The following is a 23,311-nucleotide window of genomic DNA, read 5'->3' as shown; positions in this document are numbered from 1 at the left end:
AATATTTTTAAAACAGAAAATATCCTTCCCTCCTTCCTCCACCCTTTTATAAATACAACAAATATCAGAGGGAGGAAGAAGACTCATCGTTGAACCAAGAATGGTGCGAGGGATGAGTGGCAGTGGGGTGGTTGGCAAGAAAACAGGATGGTTTCCACTTTCCTTGAGCAGGGAGGACAGAGTGGCTTTATCAATGGCTAGAAGTATCTTTGTAGACAGTATTGATGTCCATATGCTGTTGTCTGCAGAAGGCAGCTAGTTTGTAAAGGGAATGAGGTCAGTTGTCCAGTGTGAATAGGTAAGGATTCTTCGTTCTGATGTTTCAGCACAAGTTGTTTGGCTGCTTCGCATGGTGCAAAGAATCCACTTCTTTTGTCTGGATACAAAGTCTCATTGAGGCAATACAACTTAGCAGTAAGTCTTTTGAGGGCCATTGGATTGTGGCCCATCTCTCCTCACAAACTACCTTCTCAAAACAAAATAAAAAAATTCCTTCCAGTAGCACCTTAAAGACCAGCTAAGTTAGTTCTTGGTATGAGCTTTCGTGTGCATGCACACTTCTTCAGATACTTCTTCAGATTTTTCGTGTGCATGCACACGAAAGCTCATACCAAGAACTAACTTAGTTGGTCTTTAAGGTGCTACTGGAAGGATTTTTTTTATTTTGTTTTGACTATGGCAGACCAACACGGCTACCTATCTGTACCTTCTCAAAGTGATTCTCTATGAAAAGATAGATGGATCAGTCTCTTTTGACTCCATGTCATTTTTGCATCTGTTCCTTCATAAGCTTATTCCATTTCTGCACTAATCTGTGTTTTTTTTAATTGCATCAGAAGTCATGTTTAAATACACATTGGAATATGAATCTTTGGATGCATTTTCTCACAAAGTACACATTTATACTTGTATAAATACTTTACAAAAATAGCTGAGAACTGTGTTGCAATATTCAGAGCAGTGTGAAATCTGAAAGATAACTGTCCTGTTCTCATTTTGCAGAGGCTGGGGGTAGGGGAGTGAAAATCAACTCTGTTTTTAAATAGAGCATTCCACAAGCATCCCCACCTCTGAGAAATCTAGTTGCTAACCTTGGGCATATGTTAGATTCCCCCCCGAACTTGATTTTTTTTTTTTTTTAATGCAAGTTACTTGCATGAAATGGCAGATCTTTGCTCATCTCTGTTTGTTTTGTGGTGTTCTATACTAATCTTGATACAAGGTGTTTCTGAGATATAGCAATAGATATGCAACCTGTTCCCCACATTCCCATTCAGTGAGAAACCCCAGAACCAGCACTTCAGGACTGAGAGTCGAGCTAGTCATGACAATAAATGTTATGCATTGCATTTCAGCCTTTTGAACTCCACTGGTGGAGAGAGCAAGTTTAACCACAATGCAGGGAAGAGGTCCTGTACTGTTGAAAGTCCTGCCCCTGGAAAGCTGTTTTTTTTCCCCTTAAGCAGAGGGACATATAATTATTAAAACATTTTTATATGGTGCTCCACGTTTTTCCTCCCATACCAAATAGCAGCTTGAGATGGAGCTCTCCCAGTGGTTGTTCTCAGGAGCAGTTTGTGTGTCATTTGACCAATTCTGAGACCATGAAGTTTCAAGTCACTGCAATGAGGCATGAAGACTAGAGTATTTCTTTCCTTTCTCCTGCACCCTGTGATTGTTCTGCCTTCTCACTGCACCTTCGTGCTTCCCCATTCCATGCACTCTCAGATGCTCCAGCAATCTGAGTCCAGCACTTACTCTTTTTCTGAGAGTAAGTGATGAGTGTCATTGTGGCCACAAAACTCCCTTCCCTTATGCCACGTAACTCTACCGGACCTAAATTTCTCTCCCAGGAACAGCAGGAGTTCCTTGCTGAACTTGATGTGTGGCTGCATTCAGAGAGCACCGTTGCCGCAACCGACAGCATTTCCAACAAGGCCATGAACTCTGACCCTCATTTCCAGGGGTCAGAAAGTTGCGCCTGATTCTGGAGCGGGAAATCTGGTTTTTCTGTGACACCATGACCCCTGCCTGCAGCTATAGGAGAAAAACTCCATGGCTCATGTTTCAGGGGAATGTCATCTTGCTGGTTTTAGTTCTGAGTCCATCTCTAAGCATCAGTCTTATCGTCAGCGAAAATCTAATTCCATAGACCTGGAAGAACCAACAGCATTTGGAAGAGATTGTCCAGGGCTGAGCTGAAATGGCCTCCCCAGTTTTGCCACCTCATTCAGAAGCTTTGCATTCAGGAAGGTCATTTTGATGATTTTCTGTGGCACAGAAGTGATGGGGCTGACATAGAGAGTAATTGCTATTGGTGACCAGACTGTTTCCTAGTGTGGGGCGATCACCATTTTGCCTCCAGGACTTCCTAGATTGAGGGCAGTAGGTCACCACATAGTGTCACCATTGAGTCAATGAGAGTGAGGGCAATACTTCCTGCTGTGACTCTTGGAAGTTGGAGGATGGCAATGCCAGCAACCAGCCACTGGAATTCCAAGGAACACCATTGTCATCATCACCAGGACAGTAAAACAGATGATGGGTAAACCAAGAAGGATGGTGGTCTTGGGAAATCTCGGCCCTCACTCAGAGCTCCCAAATCCTGAGCCAAGAGTTCTTTTAAAAGAATGTTTGACTTGGCCCTTGTTAATGTGGAAGTCCCAAATTTATACCCTGTCCCAGTATCACGGTCCAGTTCAAGGGCGATCGAAGTCCTGGCAGGGAACGTCAGGACCGGGGGCAAGATGGCGGGGTGGGAGCAGGAACGAGGGTCCAGAAGCCAGGAGTCATGAAGTCAAGGGTCCAAGGATCAAGAAGCCAGGAGTCATGAAGTCAAGGGTCCGAGGATCAAGAAGCAAGGAGTCATGAAGTCAAGGGTCCGAGGATCAAGAAGCCACGAAGTCAAGGGTCCGAGGATCAAGAAGCCAGGAGTCATGAAGTCAAGGGTCTGAGGATCAAGAAGCAAGAAGCCAAACTCAGCAAGGCAGGAAGTGTGTTGCTGTGGCAAAGAGCCAAAGGGAAATGCTGACCTTATATCCCTTCCCGGCTCTTGCCACCAGGTGCTGTGAGTTACCAATTGGCCTCACCTGTGCGGCCACGCCTTGCCTCTTCAGAACAAACTTAGGAAGGCCCCAGTCCTGCAGAGTCCTATTGGTCACAGGGCCTGGCTCCTGCATGCACACCTGACACCCAGTCTCAAACTTACTAAGTAGTCTTAGCCAAGCTTTTATCTTTCAGCCTCAAGCACTCATCTTCAGCATGAGGATAATAATGCTAATCTATCTTTTAGAGTTCTTGTAATAATTATTAGTATAAGATATACTAATCCTTGCAATTTATGGTCCTCTGAGCATAAGAAAGCCCATCAGCTGCATATTGCAATATGCTCCACTTTCCATTGAAACCTCCTGCTTTGCGTTTTGCAGTTCCAGAAACTTTATTTTTTTATTTTCTTTAAGAAAATGTGCATCCTGCACTTTCACTGGAAAAACAGTGCTCAGTTTATGGTGGACTGCTGTACACAGAGGGTGCACTGCTTTCAGCCTGTTGAGTTGCAAGTTGTGTGAGTTGTACAAGTGGAGCATTTTGAGAAAGCATTTCATAGATACAAAGCTGAATCTATAGTTTGGTCATACAAATCCATCACTGGTTGCAACTCCAACAAGCCCTGGGGGCTCGCTCAGCACCCACTCTGTGGGGCCTTGGACGCAACTTCTGGGTCTCATCTGAGGCCTTGGGGGGCCTTGAAAGGGGTGTCCTAGGCTTCGCAGGGCCTCCAACATCACTTCCAGGGGTGATGTAAAGCCATGACTTCATGTTATAACAGCACCGCTGGGCACCCATGATCTGGGGCCCAAGTCAGCGCCCCGAAATCCTTTTGTTCCTGACTGGGGAATTTGATGTGGGAGAGAGGGTAACCCCAGCCAAATGAACATAATGATCTTTCAAGCCAAAGATGGCTACCCTTGCAGATATTGTTGAACATTGACTCCCAGCAGCCCTAGCTAGAATGATCAATGGTCAGGGATGATGGGAGTTGTAGTCTAACAACACGTACAAGTGTCTGCTACTTCCATGCATCAAGAATCTGCTTCTGATGTATTATTTTTACTAGTGTATTAATTTTCTGCTTTAATTGCTCTGCATCCCAAGTGACCATGCCGTTTGACTGGCTTAATCAGTTACTATGATGAACCCTCCTCTAATTAAACTAAAGCAATTCACCACATTACATCATGCTTATTTAGCATTAGGAGGGCCAACAAAATCATCAACTGGAAGTTCTTTTTTCAGAAGCAAATCGCCTTTAATAGTGGGTGACTGGTGTGAGTGTGCATGCGCCCCTTTCCCCCCCCCCCTCCCTGCCAACACTCATTTCTTCTTCTTTTTGTGAATGAGCAACTTTAAACCTTCTTGTGAGATGGGGGGAAATGCTAATCAAGATGTCACGTCCATAAAAGGATGGCCTTTTCAGGTCTCCACTAAGCAGGTATCAGCTGTGTTTTGTTCCTGTAAAAAAAATAAAATTGTGCTGCTATTCTCTGTGCTCCTGCACTTCTGATTCTTGGCACTGGGACAGTAAGTTCTTTGTGCTCTGGTATTACAATGAGGCTACCAAAGAGAAAGAGCCTTGGTCCGAGGCTGTCAGCTGTTACTAATCACTGTTCTATGGCTTGCTGTGAATCTCTGCGAGTCCTTACCTCTTGCTCTGCTTAGCACACATAAAGAAGATAAATTACGCCTTTAGTTTCCCTTCAAAAAGCATATTGTGTGGCACATTCCAATACAGTGAGCAAAAGACGGAATCATGCAAAGAGTTAAATTAGTATCTAAACAGCCCCCGCAGCAGGGCTTTGCCCTGGCAGATGTGAGGAACAGGAAATGTACTGCTGGGCTGGGCATCCAAAAAGTTCCTTGTTGCTTTGCACTTGACAAGTTTCAGAGGATAAATCAGTTGCAGCTCAAAGCACAGCATGTCAGGAGTTTATATGGAGCCTGCCTATGCTCTTCAGCTATAGAACCTGGCTTCAGTGCCAAGGGCAGAGTTACGGAAGGTGATGATAAAAAGACAAGAGTGAATCTGAGCATGTACAAAATTATCTCTAAGTAATCACAGTCTCTCCACAAAACATGGCATTGGGGAACCTGTCTGAGGGCAAGAGGCCTTGACCCCGGTGAAAGATTCATGAACCGTGGTCCAAATGAAAATATCTCTACATCATCTTCATTGGAGGTCTCTTTGTATTACATAGCGTACATGGCTAATGCCAAGTTCGTTTTGCTTTGTTTATATTAAACAGGGTCAACAATGACAGCAATTAAAATTAAAATACCTGGCTAAATAATGTTTTTGTCTGGCACCAAAATATGGCAACTTAGGCACCTAGTGAGCCTTTTAAGGGAGGGCATTCCAGAATTGGGTTTCTATTAGCAAATTAGTAGCTGCTTTGTCATTAATCCTCCAAATAATTCGGAAATACAGTTTGCAGATCAAATTTTACACTGACTGCTCACTATTTGATAATTTCCTCTACACCTGGATCCCATAAGTATAGGGAACACTTCAGCATGTCAACCTGGCATTTTGAGCAGCTAAAAGTGTTGGTTTTTTAAATTTTGTTGGACGCTATAGGTATAATATGCCAGTGATACAATATCCATAGGTTTATCATGAGAGCTCAGTGAAGAATATTACAGGTGGACCATCACACTCCACTGGTGGGCCGCCAACTAATTTCTTTTCACTTGATAGTTGCTGAGATTTTGATCCTGCCAAGGCACTTTTAATGTTCTTATACAGTGGTACCTCGGGTTAAGTACTTAATTTGTTCCAGAGGTCCGTACTTAACCTGAAACTGTTCTTAACCTGAAGCACCATTTTAGCTAATGGGGCCTCCCACTGCCGCCACGCCGCTAGAGCACGATTTCTGTTCTCATCCTGAAGCAAAGTTCTTAACCTGAAGCACTATTTCTGGGTTAGGTGAGTTCTTAACCTGAAGCATATGTAACCTGAGGTACCACTGTACACCTTTCAGGAATGTTTACTGAGGAAATAGGAAACATACAATGATCTACCAGTCTTCTGAAGAGTTTCAAACAACCCTATTAAAAAAAAATCTAGAGTAATTAGGAGCATCCCAGGGAAACAAGGGACTTACATTAAAAACATATGGCATACACTAAAAACAGTAAAGCAATTCAGGTGCTATGAATAAGGGACAGTGAACATGTGATGGGGGCGTTTGGTTGAGCACACTAGCTGCATCCCATCTCTCATCCTCTTCATCACCTTCCAACTGCTGGAATGTGGTTGTCTAAAGCATGGACCTTTTTATATCTGCAGAGGCTCCCTGTGTATCTTAAAATGCTTTTGTTTTGTTTTTTAAAATGCTATCAGAGGACTGTTGTCCTTTGTCTGGGATGACAACAGACCTCCTGGTTGACAGAGTCTAGGCTAGGATTAGCTAGCTGTGATAGGTGTTCCTTCAGACTTGTACTAGCTGTGTTCTTCACATCCTGCTCTGATCATGAGCAGAAGTCCACAAGGAGGGATAGTCTACCACAGCCTTTCCCCAACTGAAGTCCTCTAGATGTTGTGGACTGCAGTTCCCATGATCCATGACCATTGTCCCTTCTACTGGGAGCTGAAAGGAGGTGGCATCCAAAACATCTGGAGGGCACCAGCTTGGACAAGGCTGGTCTAGCAGACCAGGTCAGAGTCACAGGATCTCATATACTTCCCAAAAAAATCAGCAAAGCCTTTACTGCACCTGGAGCTGATTACCTCTCCCATGCTTTACCCACTTCCTGAAAAGTGGCAGTTCTTAACACTACTCTGCTTCTCACTTAACTCCCACCTGGTGCCCTGCCTGCAGCAATAAGCAGGAATCAGGGAGCAGAAGACCCCACTAATAACTCAAGGGGCTGATTAGTTCAGATAGAACTCTTGTCCTGTGTCTCTTTCATCTCTATTTAAATGTGGAATTTCCTCTGCACCTGTAATCAAGTATCTGCTGGAGCACTGATGAAGGTTTCACTCCCACAAGTTAAGATGCTTGAAGGATGGGTATGAAGCCAGAGGAAGAGAGGACAGAGGGTGAAGAAAGAGCTGTGAGTGGAGGGGAGCATTTTCCCCATCCTTTGGACCACCTGGGAAACTCATCAAACCTGCTGCACCTGGGACTGGGTGTGGAGAGTGCAGCTGTGGGCAGCCTAAGGAGGTACCATCCTCCTTGGGCATGTCCATAAAAAGCAAGTCCAGAGTGAGAGACTAGGGTGATGTCAGCTGTTTCCAGGAACTCTTTTCATTGTGAGACTTTTGTGGGTGAGCTGAGAGTTTCTTTGGACCCTGGGTGAGAACCTGGAGGCAGAGAGGAAGGGGTGTCAGAAGGAAAATGAATTGATATTTTTATATATTACAAACTTTATATTAATGTAACATTTTTATATGTAGCTGTGTGTTTTTGTAATATCTGTTTAAGTTGCCTGTTGTTTCAGCTTTCTGTACACTGCTTGGAGATATTTTTTAATATATTAAGCACTATAGAAATTAAATAATCAATACATATATTAGAAAGTATATGGAAACAGTAAAAGATTATACCAGCTCAATATTTTGGGGTAATAGCATCTACAGCCTGTGTATAATGTGATGTTTTTACTATATGTTTTTAATATATATTCATGCGTTTCTTTGTACAATTTTTAAATTACAATTTGTGAAGTATAACAGTTTGTACAATTTTTGGGAACCAGCTTCTTTTGTAAATAAGAAATTACAACATAAGAAGTCCGAGCACAAAATAATTGTGTTATATAGCATTTGCAACGCATTCCGAAAACAGACATACCATCTCTCTCAATCCAAGGGAAGTTCATGTGTATCAAGGGAGAGAGGAGAAGCTTTTATCTCCCCTGCAGTTGTGCTGTTATAAAGCACACCATGTCTCAAATTTCAAGGGAGAAATGTAACATAAGAGCGGAGGAAGTCACTTTATATCAAGCCAGACCATTGGGCCATCTACATCAGCACCGTCAACACTGAATTGGGATAGCTCAGTCGGTACAGCACAAGACTCTTAATCTCAGGGTTGTGGGTTTGAGCCCCATGTTGGGCAAAACACTCCTGCATTTCAGGGGGTTGGACTAGATGATCCATGTTGTCCCTTCCAAATCCATGATTCTATGATACCTGAAGTTGCTTGGGATTGAATCTGTGGGTGGGGAGGCAGTTGCTCTATCACTGAACTATGATCCTTCCCTCTTTGGACTGTAGCTCCATGAGAGAACATCTGCTTTCATATTCAGAAGCATTCTATCTTTAATACTGTTGATAATATAGCCATCGTGACTAGTAGTCACGGATAGCTTTATTCTTCCATTTGTCTCATCCTCTTTTAAAGCCATCAGAGCTGGTGGCTGTAACTTGTGGGAGCAAATTCCGTAATTTAACAACACACTCTGAGAAGCAATACTTCTTTTTCTGAAAGCCACGCCATTCATCAGGGTTCTAGTATTACAAGAATGCTTATTCTAGTATGTGTATTCACAGTTTTTTGTGATGTACAGACTCTAGTTTCACTCTCATGCTTCTATTTGCTAGGAGTTGCTGCCCTGGACAGCAAAGCATCAGGGAAGATGGGGCTCCGAGCCGTTGTCTACTACATGAGCACCACGATCATTGCTGTCCTGATTGGAATTATCATGGTGGTCATCATCCATCCAGGGAAAGGATCGAAGGAAAAAATGCATCGAGAAGGCAAGATTGTGCGAGTGACAGCCGCAGATGCCTTTCTGGACTTGATCAGGTAAAAATGCATTTTCTGTCGCATAAGCAAGGTAATGAAAGTTACAGCATATGACTGAATTTATTAACACCCAGAGCTATCAATCTCTTTTCTCTCTCTTTTCCCTTCAAAATGGCATCCCCGGCTCAGAAATAACTTGTAAACATAGACACCCCCCCAAGGCTTATTGATCAGGCTTTTTAAGCTTCTTAACAATGTACTGTGGGGTTTACTAATGAGATTTGAAGCAATTCATAATTCCCCCATTCGGGGTCAGCCCTACTATTAGGCAGAGTAATATGGCTGCCTCAGGAAACATAATGGAGGAGGTGGTGTTCACCCACCATTTCCCCTGAGTTCCCTAAGCTGGTCTACTCTGCACTATTGAAACTCTCCTCCTATGTTCAGTGTGGTGGAGGATATTGTCCCATCACCAGTATTGAAGTAAGATTCAGGGGCCAGCCACCTTTGATCTCAATAGTAGAGCAATGGCTTTCCATGCAGACAGTACCAGGCTCAATCCCTGGCATTTCCAAGCAAAGCTGGGAATGTCCCATCTGGAACCATGGAGAGGTGCTGCATGTTGATGCTAGATGGACCTATGGCCTGACTTGTTTAAATAGCAGCTTCCTGTGTTCCAGGGCTGGGACGCGGGTGGCGCTGTGGGTTAAACCACAGAGCCTAGGATTTGCTGATCAGAAGGTCGGCGGTTCGAATCCCCGTGACGGGGTGAGCTCCCATTGCTCGGTCCCTGCTCCTGCCAACCTAGCAGTTTGAAAGCATGTCAAAGTGCAAGTAGATAAATAGGTACCGCTCCGGCGGGAAGGTAAATGGCGTTTCCGTGCGCTGCTCTGGTTCGCCAGAAGCAGCTTAGTCATGCTGGCCACATGACCCGGAAGCTGTATGCCGGCTCCCTCGGCCAGTCAAGCGAGATGAGCGCCGCAACCCCAGAGTCGGTCACGACTGGACCTAATGGTCAGGGGTCCCTTTACCTTTACCTTTATGTTCCAGGGCTCCAGTCTGATTCTGTATGTAGAATGGAAAAGTAAAAGAAGAAGGCAGTTAGCGTAGGACTCCTTGACATAATAACAGGATGTCTGTGGCTTTTTTTAAGTTCAGAATTTTTTTTTTTTTTAAAGACCAGCTGTAAATTTATTGTGTCAATAGCAGAAACTGGCATCATTCAAACCATCTCTTTACATAGGCTTAGGGGGTGGTCTTGGTGCAGCACCAGCAGGCCTGAACCGGGGTGGAGGGGTACGGTCCTTCCGGGCCTCACGGGAACGGTTCCTCACCACCTTGCTGTGGATGGCACAGCTAACACAATAGTGAAGCTTCACATAGAGTTTGGGCAGCACATATGAGTCAAACACACTTGCTTCCGAGATATCTCGGACTGCGGCTGCTTCTACTATGTTTCGGATGACAAACTTCTTAATGGCCTTGTCCTTGGGGACGCAGCGGGCACAGTTGGTACAGCGAATAGGCTGGACATGTCCCCGGCCCTTCTTGGCACGGCCGTTATTCCTTCTCTTCTTGGTCATTTCGGCGCTCAAGAAGAGGCGAAAGAGCAGTTTAGAATTTTATAGTACTGACTCAAATAAAATTTCACATAGAATTTTTAATATGGAAAGATTACAGTACGACTTGGTTCTAACTTCCTGTTGTGGACATTTCATTCTGGAAATCATTAAGGCCAGTGTACAAAAATGTTGTGGATTGTGATATGTGGATTTGGGGGACACCATCTTATCCTTTGTGTTAGCAAAGGATGTGTTAGGCAGACCTGCCCCAATTCTCCCCACAGCTGTGCCTTCGAAAAGCATGTGAGGAATTTGAGAATTTCTTCTGTGGGTTGACTGTGAACCTGTTGGAACTGTGATTTCAAACAATGTTCTGGCTCTAAGTTTTGGAGGGCCTCTTTCTATACCCTTCTCCTTCAGCGGCGTTACTTTCTCACCGCAAAAGTGTTGTTTATATTCTGAATCAAGGAAGACATGTATTTATTATTTCTACTGTCTAACCAAGGTAAACTTGAGGCGGGGTAGATTTGCAGCATGCTCCTGCTCAAAAGGTTGAGGAGAAAATTCGCTGAGATTAATTTGGTGAATTGCAAAGAAGTAGCAGTCTTTTTAAAAAAGAAAAGAAAAAAAGAGAGAGTAAATTGATGCTAGTTCAGTGTGTGCTAAGCCAGTGTGGTGTAGTGGTTGAGAGCGGTAGTCTTGTAATCTGGGGAACCGGGTTCACGTCTCCGCTCCTCCACATGCAGCTGCTGGGTGACCTTGGGCCAGTCACACTTCCTTGAAGTCTCTCAGCCTCACTCACCTCACAGAGTGTTTGTTGTGGGGGAGGAAGGGAAAGGAGAATGTTAGCCGCTTTGAGGCTCCTTAAAGGGAGTGAAAGGCAGGATATCAAATCCAAACTCCTCCTCTTCTTCTAGTTCAATATACTGCTGAGACCATATGCCTGTGGTAGAATACATGTCTCATATTCAGTCCCTGACATCTTCCATTAAGAGGATCAAGTAGCAAATGATGGGAAACACCTCTGCCCAAAGAACCACTGCAAGTCACTATAGATCATCACTAGGTGGACAAACAATCTGACCTGGTATGGTATGGAAGCTTCTTATGAGAAGAACATAAGAAGAATCCTATTGGGTCAGGCCAAATAGATGACCATGGAGCCCCACCCTATACATAGTGCCTTTGATGTAAACCCCACCAGCTTCAATAGGGCTTCATCTTGAAATGATAGAAGATGTGTACTATTCCTCAAATAGTTGTTGTTCTTTTTTCACAGAAACATGTTCCCTCCGAATCTGGTGGAAGCCTGCTTTAAACAGGTAACAATGTGTGGTTTTAATTACACCTATCTTCATCCGGGAGCTTCAAGTAAATCTTCTGATCAGATGCAACTGAGTAGTCTTAGCCATTATGTTTTTGTAATGCCTAGAAAAGACACGGCTATAACGTCTCTCCTTTTCCCCATCTCTCACAGTTCAAAACAAACTATGAGGAACGGACACCTAGTATAGCAGTTGACTCAAACGAAACATCTGTCCTTGCTGGCATTATAAACAATGTGTCCGAAGCAATGGAAAACCTAACTCAGTTGAAAAAGGAGATGATCCCTGTTCCAGGGGCTGTAAATGGAGTAAATGCACTTGGACTGGTTGTGTTCTCAATCAGCTTTGGACTGGTGATAGGGAACATGAAGGAGCAAGGACGAGCATTGAGAGAATTCTTTGATAGCCTTAATGAGGCTATCATGCGCCTCGTATCACTAATCATGTGGTAGGTGTTGAATGCTACGTTTGTTGATCTATCTAGCACCATCCGTGTGCATGGCATTTTACAGAATACAAGAGGAAATATCCCTTCCCTGCCTAACGTTCTCCATTTATTTGCCATTAATTTCCAGTGCATCTAAATAACAGAACAATCTCATGCATGTTTGCCTGGAAGTAAGTTCCTCTCTATTCGGTGAAGCTTACTCTCATGTAAATGTGTTTAGGTTTTCAGCCTTAGCCCCCTTGGAATGTGTCAGGAAATTTCTGAGTGCATGCAAATAGCACCACCAAAATATACACTCCTAGGCTTCTCATTGGGTAGTCGTATATTATATTAACTGTGTGATTTGTTTGTAGGTATGCACCACTTGGTATCCTGTTTTTGATTGCTGGAAAAATTGTTGAGATGGAAGATATGGGTGTGATTGGAGGGCAGCTTGCCATGTATACTGTTACTGTCATCATTGGCTTGCTCATCCATGCTATTGTAGTGCTGCCTTTACTCTACTTCCTCATCACTCGAAAGAACCCTTGGGTCTTCATTGGAGGATTGCTGCAAGCTCTCATCACAGCCCTGGGAACATCTTCAAGGTAGGAATATTCATAGCCAGATCGAGTTTGATTTTGAGTAGAATTTTGAGTTACTGAGGTTGCATGTGCATTTAAAAGGTAAAGGGACCCCTGACCATTAGGTCCAGTCGTGGCCGACTCTGGGGTTGCGGCGCTCATCTCGCTTTATTGGCCGAGGGAGCCGGTGTACAGCTTCCGGGTCATGTGGCCAGCATGACTAAGCCGCTTCTGGCGAACCAGAGCAGCGCACGGAAATGCCGTTTACCTTCCCGTTTACCTATTGATCTACTTGCACTTTGATGTTTACCTTCCCATTTACCTTCCCGCCGTTTACCTGTTGATCTACTTGCACTTTGATGTGCTTTTGAACTGCTAGGTGGGCAGGAGCAGGGACCGAGCAATGGGAGCTCACCACATCGCGAGGATTCGAACCGCACACCATTTTAAGAGCTCCACTTTTGCCTCAACCCAGCTCTAGTCATGTTTTACAAAGGGAATTAAACATGACAAGCTGTACCAGTGTATGGACAGGGAACTGCATTTCAGTTCACATAACGTTTACAGCAGTGCATTGAGTTTAGGCCAGGAGTGGAGAACCTGATGCCTTCCAGGTGTTGGTGGACTATAGCGCCCATCAAACCTGACCACTGACTATGCTGGCTTGGGCTAATGGAAGCTGAAGCCCAGCAACTTCTGGAGGGCCAGAGATTTCACATTTGGGTGCACATACCAATGGACATCCAATTTACACTCATGGGTCTATTCTGAGATGGACTAGCATTGGATACAGTCCATGGTTCCTGATCCAGTAAGTGAGCATCTGGAGCTACTTTATATCCAGTGCTATCTACTTTGGCACTAGCTTTCCAAATCTAAGGCTTTCAACTCAAATGACAGGGTGTGAACCATGACACATCTGCAGGCAGCTCATGAGATCCACCACTGAGGTATGGGCTCTACCAATAACACACAGGCACCCAACTATGTGGGGAGATGCTCTTAGCTAGACTGGGGCACTGGCACACAGTTGAACATGTGAACTAATTTCATTTAAATAATATTTTTTAGGTAATTTGAGGAGACAGGAAATCTCTGTCTGCCATCCTTATTCTGGGTGGCTCCATAATGTCAACAATAATGTGTATAGCCATCATCCATATCAATGTTACCTGCCTTTTCCGATGAGTTAATTTTTCTCCATTTCCCCCCTTTTGGCTTTAGTTCTGCCACCTTGCCAATCACATTTAGGTGTTTGGAAGAGAATAATGGAGTAGATAAACGCATTACAAGATTTGTGCTTCCTGTGGGTGCAACTATTAACATGGATGGTACAGCTTTGTATGAGGCACTGGCTGCAATTTTCATTGCACAGGTTAATAACATGGACCTCAACTTTGGACAGATTATCACAATCAGGTTTGTAAATGTTGCAAAACCTTAGACGTTTGCATAGGCTGCTTTTTGCATCATATGGTAGTGGGAAAGACATGTGATAGGAGCCACAGTATATTTCAGCTGCGCTCTATGTGTACCTCATTATGCCCATGATTGAAAACATTGTCATTATGAGTTAGCTCCAGATTTTGTAAATCCACTGAAAGCAATAGGATTTAAATCATCACTTAACATAGTGAAGTATCTCACTTCTAGGGTATCACAATATAGCCCTCACAAGCTAGACTGTACAAGGAAGAAGAAAGAAAAGGATTGCCATAATGTTGAATAAAATGGGGGTCCTTGAATAACTTAATGATTCAGGCTGAAATTTTAGGCACATTTACCTGGGAGCAAGTCCCATTGAACTCACTTCTGAGTAGGCATGCATAGGATTGGGCTATAATTCTCTCCCATTGAAATAGATCCCTTTTTATCAACACAGTTCAGCATACTTCCTTGAGCTTGTTCTATATTCATTTGAGAAAATCTTCAGTAATTCCTGTAACTTTAGTACTTTTCCATAAGTATAATCAGGGGTAAAGAGTAAATGATCATTCCTTGAATATCGTTGTTATCATCAGATTTTATTGGTCAACCAAATACAGGTTATAGGCAAAAGCAAGCACACGTCTCAAAAACATATTATAGCACATATGTTTAAAGCATTATAATACACATATCAGTTTAATCTGCACTTTGCACCACAAGTGTATGCATGTTTGCTCAGAAGTAAGTCCCAGTGAGTTCAGTGAGACTTGCCTCCAGATAAGTGTATATAGGATTACTGCACAGTCTTAATCAGCTACAGCAGGGGTGGTGGAGAACCTCCAGTCTGTGGGACAAATCTGGCCATTCCTAACAAACCACACCCATCTGATGTCATATGCAGTATTACATCAGGTGTGGGGTAGCTCTGCATGTGACTACAAAGGAACATTTGGGAGCTTGAAGTGAGCTCCTGGTTGTTCCTTTGCAGGAGCTAGGTGTGCCCCAATCAGTCATCAGCCGAGTTTTTCCCCTCCGTTTTATTAGCAGTTTCAATGTAAACCACTTTGTGCTACTAATCCCTGCACAAAGCAGGCTTGAATTAACCACCCATCAGCTGAGTTCAAGGCCACAGGAAAGTGCTTTGCCAGCCTTCTGCTCAATGCAACAACTGGATGGCACCACATCGTGGAGCAGAGAGGTGTCCCTGATGACTGATCTGGCTCAGGCTTTTTGAACTTGTTGCCTTCCAGCTGGCTGTGCTGGCTAGAGAGCCAGTGTGGTGTAGTGGTTAAGAGCGGTAGTCTCGTAATCTGGTAAACCGGGTTCGCTTCCCCACTCCTCCACATGCAGCTGCTGGGTGACCTTGGGCTAGTCACACTTCTCTGAAGTCTCTCAGCCCCACTCACCTCACAGAGTGTTTGTTGTTGGGGAGGAAGGAAAAGGAGAATGTTAGCCACTTTGAGACTCCTTCGGGTAGTGATAAAGCGGGATATCAAATCCAAACCCTTCTTCTTCTAGATGGGAGTTTTAGTCTAAAACATCTGGACAGCACCAGGTTAGGAAAGGCTGGTCTAGACTATGTGCAAATTTTTCTCATGAAGGAAGGCGGGGAAAACATTTTTGTAAGATGATAGATAGATGATAGATAGATAGATAGATAGATAGATAGATAGATAGATGATAGATAGATAGATAGATAGATAGATAGATAGATAGATAGATGACAGATAGAACAAAAACACAACCTATGTGTGTGTTTAAAAATTAAAAGCTCTGTGTGATTGTTTTGGTGTCTCCTTTCTCTGAACAGCATTACGGCTACAGCAGCCAGCATTGGTGCAGCAGGAATTCCTCAGGCTGGCCTCGTCACTATGGTGATCGTATTGACATCTGTTGGTTTGCCTACAGACGATATCACCCTTATCATTGCAGTGGATTGGTTTTTGTGAGTATTTCTGCAGTGTAAAGTATAGGCTAGTGGGCATTCATGAAAACTGAACTTGCAAGTCATTTTAGTTCATTTCCCCATGAATGTTTTACCAATATTCAGTTGTATTGCATAGGATATAAAAAATTACCATTTTAACTGCAAAGCACGCCAGCACCTGTTAGGATGTTCTCCATGCCCTGAAAGTATTGTGTTTCTCAAATCTCTGCTCACTCAAGAAGCTTTCTGGATGACGTTGTGCCAGAAACATACTTTGTTTCATCTGTCCTACTTCATAGGGTTGTTGTGCTGGGGGAAAGGATAGCCCCTTCGCACTACTCCACGGGCCACAGGTTAAGATCAGATGGAAGTGTTACAAATAAATTTATTTATATACAATTGCATGTTTTGTTTTGTTTTGTTTTGTTTTGTTACTTGAGTATAGAATTGCAATGTTAAATACACTGCAGATTACATCTCCCTTTCCTAATTTCAGTGAATCAGTGTAATAATGTACTGTGTAATCTGTTGGGGCTTTGGAGGGCTGGGACTGTTTAGCTTGTTTAAATCTTCAAATTGTTCTATAGGGATCGTCTGCGTACCACCACCAACGTTTTGGGAGACTCTATCGGCGCAGGGATTGTAGAACACTTATCGCGGCATGAGTTGAGGAGCAAGGATGCTGAGATGGGTAACTCTGTGATAGAGGAGAATGAAATGAAGAAGCCTTACCAGCTGATCTCCCAAGAGAACGAGAATGAAAAGCCCTTAGACAGTGAAACCAAGATGTAAGGTAGAGGAACGATACAAAGCACTAGATACGCAGAAAGCGTACAGTTCCTCCAATCTTTTCTGTAACTTGTCCGTTTGTTCCTCATCTCTCTCTATATATACAAGCAGAGCACTGAAGAAGTTTAGGGCTTAACTAGACATGATGAGAGATGTGAGGTTATATCCAGTGGTGTCACTCAGCTGTTGTTAAGGCTTCCATCAGCAGGAAGGGAAGCTATTTTCAGCCATTTCCTCACAGGCCTAGAGCCCCTCTCACACCCTATATCTGCTCCTGAGAGTTGTGGAACCCTCCAGTGCAGCTTAGGGAAGTGCGTCCCTCCTCATTTCGCTGATGGAAGCTTCACTGTCAGTTCAGTGACTTTACTGGATAAAACCCATGGTGGCTACATGCAAGGTCTCTTCGCTCCCTTCTCCTTGTGCTTGCATCTAGGTAAGCACGACACGTATTGTGATGTCATCACTGTGTGCATCGCCCTGCATTCAGTCCTGTGTGGCCAGAGGAGGGCAATGCACAGCACAATGACATCATTCCACGTGGTATGTTTACCTGGATAAAGGTTTCAGGTGGCATGTGGAAGGAGAGGGGAAAGAAAATTGAACGGCTCCAGCGCTACAGTTACTGTAATGTCTAGTTAAGTCCTTGCTGAAAAATATACCCTATTACTTAGTAATGAATGTGTTATATGATTGTATCCCATTAAAATAATAATAAGACAAAATACCAAGCATGCAACATTATGATATGATGTGATGTGATGTGATGTGCTATGGGGATGGGATATATTGTGTAATCAAATTACCAAGAATATTCAAATGCACATGTTGCATAGTCCTGTAAATGTGATCTCACTTTATGTAAGCTGAAGCAGCAAAGCAGACAAGAAATCTTGAAAAGGGGGGTTGTTTGTTTGTTTGACTGTTACACATTCTTCACACCAGGAAGGCTGTAATCCTATACACATTTATCTGGGAGTAAGTCCTACTGAATTTAATGGACCTTACTCTTGAATAGACACATATAGGATTGCATTGTAAATTTACTTTTTAAACCTGATGCTATTCTCCAGAAAAGTGAGTAGCAAATTTTGGTTTCTCTTTTTAAATATATTATTTCCTTATTTTATTGCTATTGGAGCACTAAAAATAGGGACACTCATTTTTGTTTTAAATACATGGACAATATGTCCCTCAACTTGCTCTAGTTACCATCTAAGCAAAAAAGGATGTATCATAGTTTCATTTCTACCTAATGGGATATTTTAGGATCAGGAAAGGCTTCCTGGTACTGTGCACCTTCAAGTCCCATTTAATTCCTAGATCATGAACCTAGAAAAATGCATTTGTGTATGTGTAACATTACTGTTCCTCTTTTGGATTATGGCATTACTACTTAACACAAGTACTGTTACCTATGCGCACTGTCTTTTCAGGATCAGAGATCTAATATACGCATGCACTTTGGAACATAAACTGTCTTCATCCCTTCGTTACAGGGGGCGGGATATTAAACTGTTGATACCACATCAGTGTGGGCATTTTTGAAATAACCTAGGTGTCCCCCTCCCACCGGACATAATTATCCAGCCACTTACTTAACTCTGAACATTCCATTGATTTAACTAGATCAGGCCTGCACAAGTTGTGATCCACCAAACTGAATGTAGCCCACCAGTAATGATAGTTCAAGAAACTTGTTGCTGTTGCTGCACACGACAGATCACAGAAACAGGGGGATTATCAAGCATCAGACCGATAGCGAGCTACGTTTGGCTTTGTCGTGGGCCATAAATTGTGAAGGCCTGTCCTAGATCTGTAGCTGCCCAGTGAGTTGAGTTTGACATGCATTTTAACTTTCGATGGGAGTTGGGATCCTAAGTGACACTTTATAAAGGCATATCAGTTTTATACCCACTCAAGGGTGTACTTTAGCTGGTGCTGATAATTCTATTAAAGATCCCTAGCCCCTGCCCCCTCAAAAAGAGGTACTTATTAGGATAGTTTAAATCTGTGTGACACAGATACAACCTGCTTATCATCTCACTTCTAACTGCTGTACAGGGCTCATTAAAGCTGGCCACCTAAAGGTGAAAAGATAGTAGTTTTTGAACACATCTTTGTTGTATTCCGAACCATTTGTTTTCAGGGCAGGCACTGTGAGTTTGAGCCACTTCTGCACAGTTAAAATGTTTGCCCATCTTCACCCTTGCCTATCTACTTTGTGTCAGAGATTTTCCGATGGAAAGAAGCACTTATAGACTAAGAGGTAGAAAGCAGAACGCACAGAGCATCTGACAGGGTTCAGGAACATTTCCACTGTCATATTGGAACTGCAGGGGACAGGAGAATGCTTTCAAACAGGGTGATTTTCCAATTAATTTGGTCTGTTTCGTTGTCTTGCTAAACAAAAGAAATTGTTGCCAAATGCATTTTTTCCCAACATTGGGGTTACAAGGGAAGAGGGTTTTTGTTTTTTGTTTTTTCCCATTCCACTGCCAAGTTCTCCATACTAGCAACACCTCTGATGTAGGGGGAGTAATAGAATAGTGAAGCTAATGTGGTGCTCAATTACTTTTAGTAGGAAGAATATAAAAAAAAAAAAAAAACACAGCAGGATAGCAAATACGTTGAATAAATATTGAAAATATAAGAGAGGATTTTTAAAGAGCAATATTATAAGTCTTCTTCTGGGAGTAAGAGGCAGGGCAGATTTTACACACTGAGGTGAGATCCATATATTATCATTGATTATTTTTCCTGCTCCAATCTTTACTCCCCGATGAAGCCCATTTATGAAAAAGAAAAGAATGATTTATATATATATATATATTTACATGCATTGCCATAGCAGTCAAACGGGAAAGGTTTATGGATGTGAAACAGGGATGGTGTGCTGTACTGTAGATATATATACACACACAAACTGGTTGCATAGTCTATGGGGGTTGGGGAATTAATAATAGTTCTGTGAGGTAGGTACAATATATTTCTTGTGTTACAGCTGCCACTCAACCATTTCAATGTAATTTTTGTCCCTGAGAGTTCATTCATATGGTCACAGATTTTGAAGGCAAAGAACCCTGAGAATTGCAAGACCATCTCAGCTAAATCTCAATAGGCTATGAAGTTAAACTTTGATTTTTTTGTTACCTCGCTTCCCTTCACAAAGTGGCCAGAATTAACCTAACACTACAGTCTTCCTTAATTTGTATGGGAGAAGGGGGGGTTTGAAGCAGTAGTGAAGGTGGTCTGTATAGATACAGATTTGTGAATTAGATGCAAACTGGGTGTGCAGCTGAGGCTGGATGCTGGAGACCTCCATTGTTATACACATTCTACTACAATGCACACATGTGTTTGTGTGCAAAACAGATGAGTTCAAATGTATGTGTAATCAGGGCATCAGTATCACAAGAGCGTTGTGAAGGCAGAGGTCCTTCCTCACCACAAAATTCCTAGTAGTTTTGCCCCATAAACCATCCTTTCCTCCCTGTTCTGTGCATCTGTAGAAACCAAAAGTATGTTCAGGATAGACTGGCAGATAGTGCATGCTTCCTGCATGCACTTCCATGGGAGTGCAGAAGGTAGCATCAGAAAGCTGGACCATCAGAGAGCAATTCAATATGAGGCTCCTCCCTATGTTTCCAGAAGTGAGGAGGAGCCTTACTATCAGCTCTTTCCACTTGGCCCAAACCCATCTCATATCCTCTTTTCACTGTACGAAATTGCCTTGCCAAGCTGATAAGAAGCCCATCTGATGAATGGCCCACAGACACCAGTTGTGCAGTTAGGCAATCACTGATCTTATGGGATGTAGTTCTTTAGAAGATAACAGGTTGTATCCAGTAGAGCATGAAGTGAATCGTTCCACCAGCACAAGGATTGACACTTGTGCAATAGAACTTCCCCCCCACCACCACCATGCACCCACTAAATCTGTCCTGGAGGTTTCCCCAACCCTCTGGAGCAGATTTGGGGATGGCACAGGGCATGCACATGAGGAGAACATTAGACAAGCCCACTGAATCAAGCCAGTGGACCATCTGGTTCTGCATGCTGTTCTCACAGGGGCCAACCAGATACCTGTGGGAAGCCTGCTAGTTGGACAGCACTCTAACCCCCTCCAATTCCCAGCAACTGGAGGAGGGGGAAAGTTCTGTTGCACAAGTGTCAATTGTTACGCTAACAGAACAAGTGCATTTGATGCTGCTCAGTGTATACTGCTTCACTTCAGAATGTGGTAAACCAGCTCAGCTGCATCTGAAAGCCCTCCTGGTGTAGTGGTTAAGAGCGGTGGACTCGTAATCTGGTGAACCGGGTTCGCTTCCCCGCTCCTCCACATGCAGCTGCTGGGTGACCTTGGGCTAGACACACTTCTCTGAAGTCTCTCAGCCCCACTCACCTCACAGAGTGTTTGTTGTGGGGGAGGAAGGGAAAGGAGATTGGGTAGTGATAAAGCAGGATATCAACTCCAAACTCCTCTTCTTCTACTTACTCTGCTGAATGGGACCATGGACTTTTCCAAAATCCTGCCCTGACAAAACCACTGACCACCAAGGGTTTTCTGGAATGTAGAGGGGATCTTTGGTTCAAAAATGTGACCTGTGAATAAAACTTGCAGACACACATACTACAAAATGTGAAGTGGACAAATTCTCAGAATGCTGGACACAGGCGGTCTTTCTTTGGACTGATGAGGCAGGCTCCTTATTCCACAAGTTGCAGATCCTACTCACTTAGCTTGTCCTTGAGCACTTTCCTTATAGAAAGTGGATAGGAGTTAACCCAGTGCATTCAGGAATTGGAGGTGTTTTAAACAATGCAAAGCTCTTGGGTCATCTCTAACTGAATGCAGTAATGGATGCTCCTTTTTATTATATTTCTTACTTGTGCTAACAGAAAGGAAAACTAGATTACAGACAGGCATCTTCTGACATGTAACTAGAGATATTTTTTATAGAAATACTGTATTCAGTATGTGTGTACAAAAGTTAATATTAGATTATATGGAGTAACTTTTTAATTACATTTTTGCTTTTGATTGGATACTATTTTTTTGGAAATACACTGCAAAGAAGATTTCATGTTAAAGGTTGTCCTTCCGTAACATCACTGGGGGGGGGGGGATGTGTTACAAAGCATGACAGCTTTTAAAATATTTTTTACACTAACTTTGTTTCTTACAGAAATCAGGTACCATAGAACAATCTCTATTCCCTGCCCACTCTGGGTTGGCAGCTGGGTGCACCCAGTGTGGCTTGAGAAATATTACTTTGTAGATGTATTTTCAATAAAAAAAAAATAGTTTTACATTTTTATTTTTGAACTGTGTGGTGTTTTGCCTTCCAGAGAATAATGGGACTCTTCGCCTTGTTGTGCATAAATTAATTCCAGTTCTTCTTCTTCTTTTTAAGTCAAACAGTAGTGAACAAGCAGTGTGTTCTGGTTTATTTATTGATTTATTTAGTATTGGGACCACCTGAGAAGGTGCTCTCCCCAGCCACGTAACAGGAAAACAGTCCACATCTGATAATATGAAATGGCACAAGTTCAGAACAATTAATATTCCATACCAACTTGGGAGAATGTTTACAGTCCAATCCCAACTAGATTCTGCCTAGTGATACTGGATATTCAACCTATACTAATCTGCAGAAGAGTATTCCACAAAGGTGCATTGTTGAAGAGCAAGGAGTATTGTGGATGTATAAGATTAAGATGCCATTTTGTGAACTGCCACTGTGATGCCATCATGCTTCTGGATCATGATATTGCCAGTATCTGACTCAAGGCACACTACAGGAATATCTGTTGGATCAGACGTCAACTTGGGTGTTTGCTGGGATAGAACAGATATCACACCTGCATGTTCATCTGAGAGGGTACCACGACAGTCCAGGTTTAGGCCCCGGGAATCAGTGCACAGGGCTCCTGCAATTGAGGGGTTCTTCATTGTGATTTCTAAACGATGCTCCAACACCCCCTCCATCTTGCTGAGCACCACCTCCCAGTTCTTCTATTGAAGTGAATCTTAGACTTTTCAGGATGTTAGGCACCAAGATGGAAAATGAGGTGTAATGTTGCCACATATCTTATTTTCTCTAAACAAGTCTTGTTTAGCAGGAAAGAGGGACTTTTTTGGCTCCACAGGCCAGATCGTTATCTGGCTCCACCCCTACAGGCCAACTTTGACAGGTGGGTGGGAGAACCCAACTGTCAATCAGATGGTGTCATTATGACATCATAAAATTGATGTCATGATTCCCAAGCACCTAGGACAGGGGCAGGAATAAAAAGCCCACTTTTTGCAAACATCCGCTCTGAGAGAACATCCACTGTTTATGGCATTCCCCCCACACCCCTGTAAAACATGATCATTTTTGTTGAGGGTGGGGCTTTTAACTATAGTGCAGAGATATATCCCATCAGAAATAGGTGGTATTGAAATGAAAGTTTTCAATTGAAATGGAAGTCTCTTTCCATAGCGTCTGTCCTTAACTAATATGGCCACTCTTATTT

At 43.1% G+C, this 23,311-nt stretch overlaps 2 protein-coding genes and 1 pseudogene across 3 annotated transcripts in view; 1 reads left to right on the top strand and 2 right to left on the bottom strand.

The window, feature by feature from the left end:
• Nucleotides 1-17,466, top strand: part of SLC1A3 (solute carrier family 1 member 3) — a 37,028-nt gene extending 19,562 nt beyond the window's left edge. Inside the window, exons 4-10 of the mRNA XM_081881531.1 lie at nucleotides 8,606-8,810; nucleotides 11,592-11,634; nucleotides 11,790-12,085; nucleotides 12,439-12,672; nucleotides 13,873-14,067; nucleotides 15,887-16,021; nucleotides 16,591-17,466. Of these exons, the coding sequence (XP_081737657.1) occupies nucleotides 8,606-8,810; nucleotides 11,592-11,634; nucleotides 11,790-12,085; nucleotides 12,439-12,672; nucleotides 13,873-14,067; nucleotides 15,887-16,021; nucleotides 16,591-16,795 (1,313 nt within the window). The 3' untranslated portion in view covers nucleotides 16,796-17,466. The remainder of the gene's footprint in view (nucleotides 1-8,605; nucleotides 8,811-11,591; nucleotides 11,635-11,789; nucleotides 12,086-12,438; nucleotides 12,673-13,872; nucleotides 14,068-15,886; nucleotides 16,022-16,590) is intronic.
• On the bottom strand, nucleotides 9,911-10,355 carry LOC309352406 (small ribosomal subunit protein eS26). The gene has a single exon (XM_081880830.1). It carries the CDS (start codon nucleotides 10,331-10,333, stop codon nucleotides 9,986-9,988), a length of 348 nt encoding a protein of 115 aa, XP_081736956.1. The 5' UTR covers nucleotides 10,334-10,355; the 3' UTR covers nucleotides 9,911-9,985.
• Nucleotides 17,467-22,243: 4,777 nt separating the features above from the next.
• Nucleotides 22,244-22,921, bottom strand: LOC309352298 (ragulator complex protein LAMTOR5 pseudogene; annotated as a pseudogene). Its single transcript has one exon. The product of its transcript is annotated as a ragulator complex protein LAMTOR5 pseudogene (transcript).
• Nucleotides 22,922-23,311: the final 390 nt, after the last annotated feature.

The sequence above is a fragment of the Podarcis erhardii genome, assembly GCF_964252035.2.
Source record: "Podarcis erhardii genome assembly, chromosome: 11".
In the NCBI taxonomy this organism is placed as follows: Eukaryota; Metazoa; Chordata; class Lepidosauria; order Squamata; family Lacertidae; genus Podarcis; species Podarcis erhardii.
The sequence above is the reverse complement of the archived record's forward strand: the minus strand, read 5'-3'. Positions and strand labels throughout refer to the sequence as shown.

What these genes read in the sequence shown, in the direction of transcription:
- LOC309352406 (XM_081880830.1), bottom strand. Translation starts at nt 10,333, where the DNA reads ATGACCAAGAAGAGAAGGAATAACGGCCGTGCCAAGAAGGGCCGGGGA.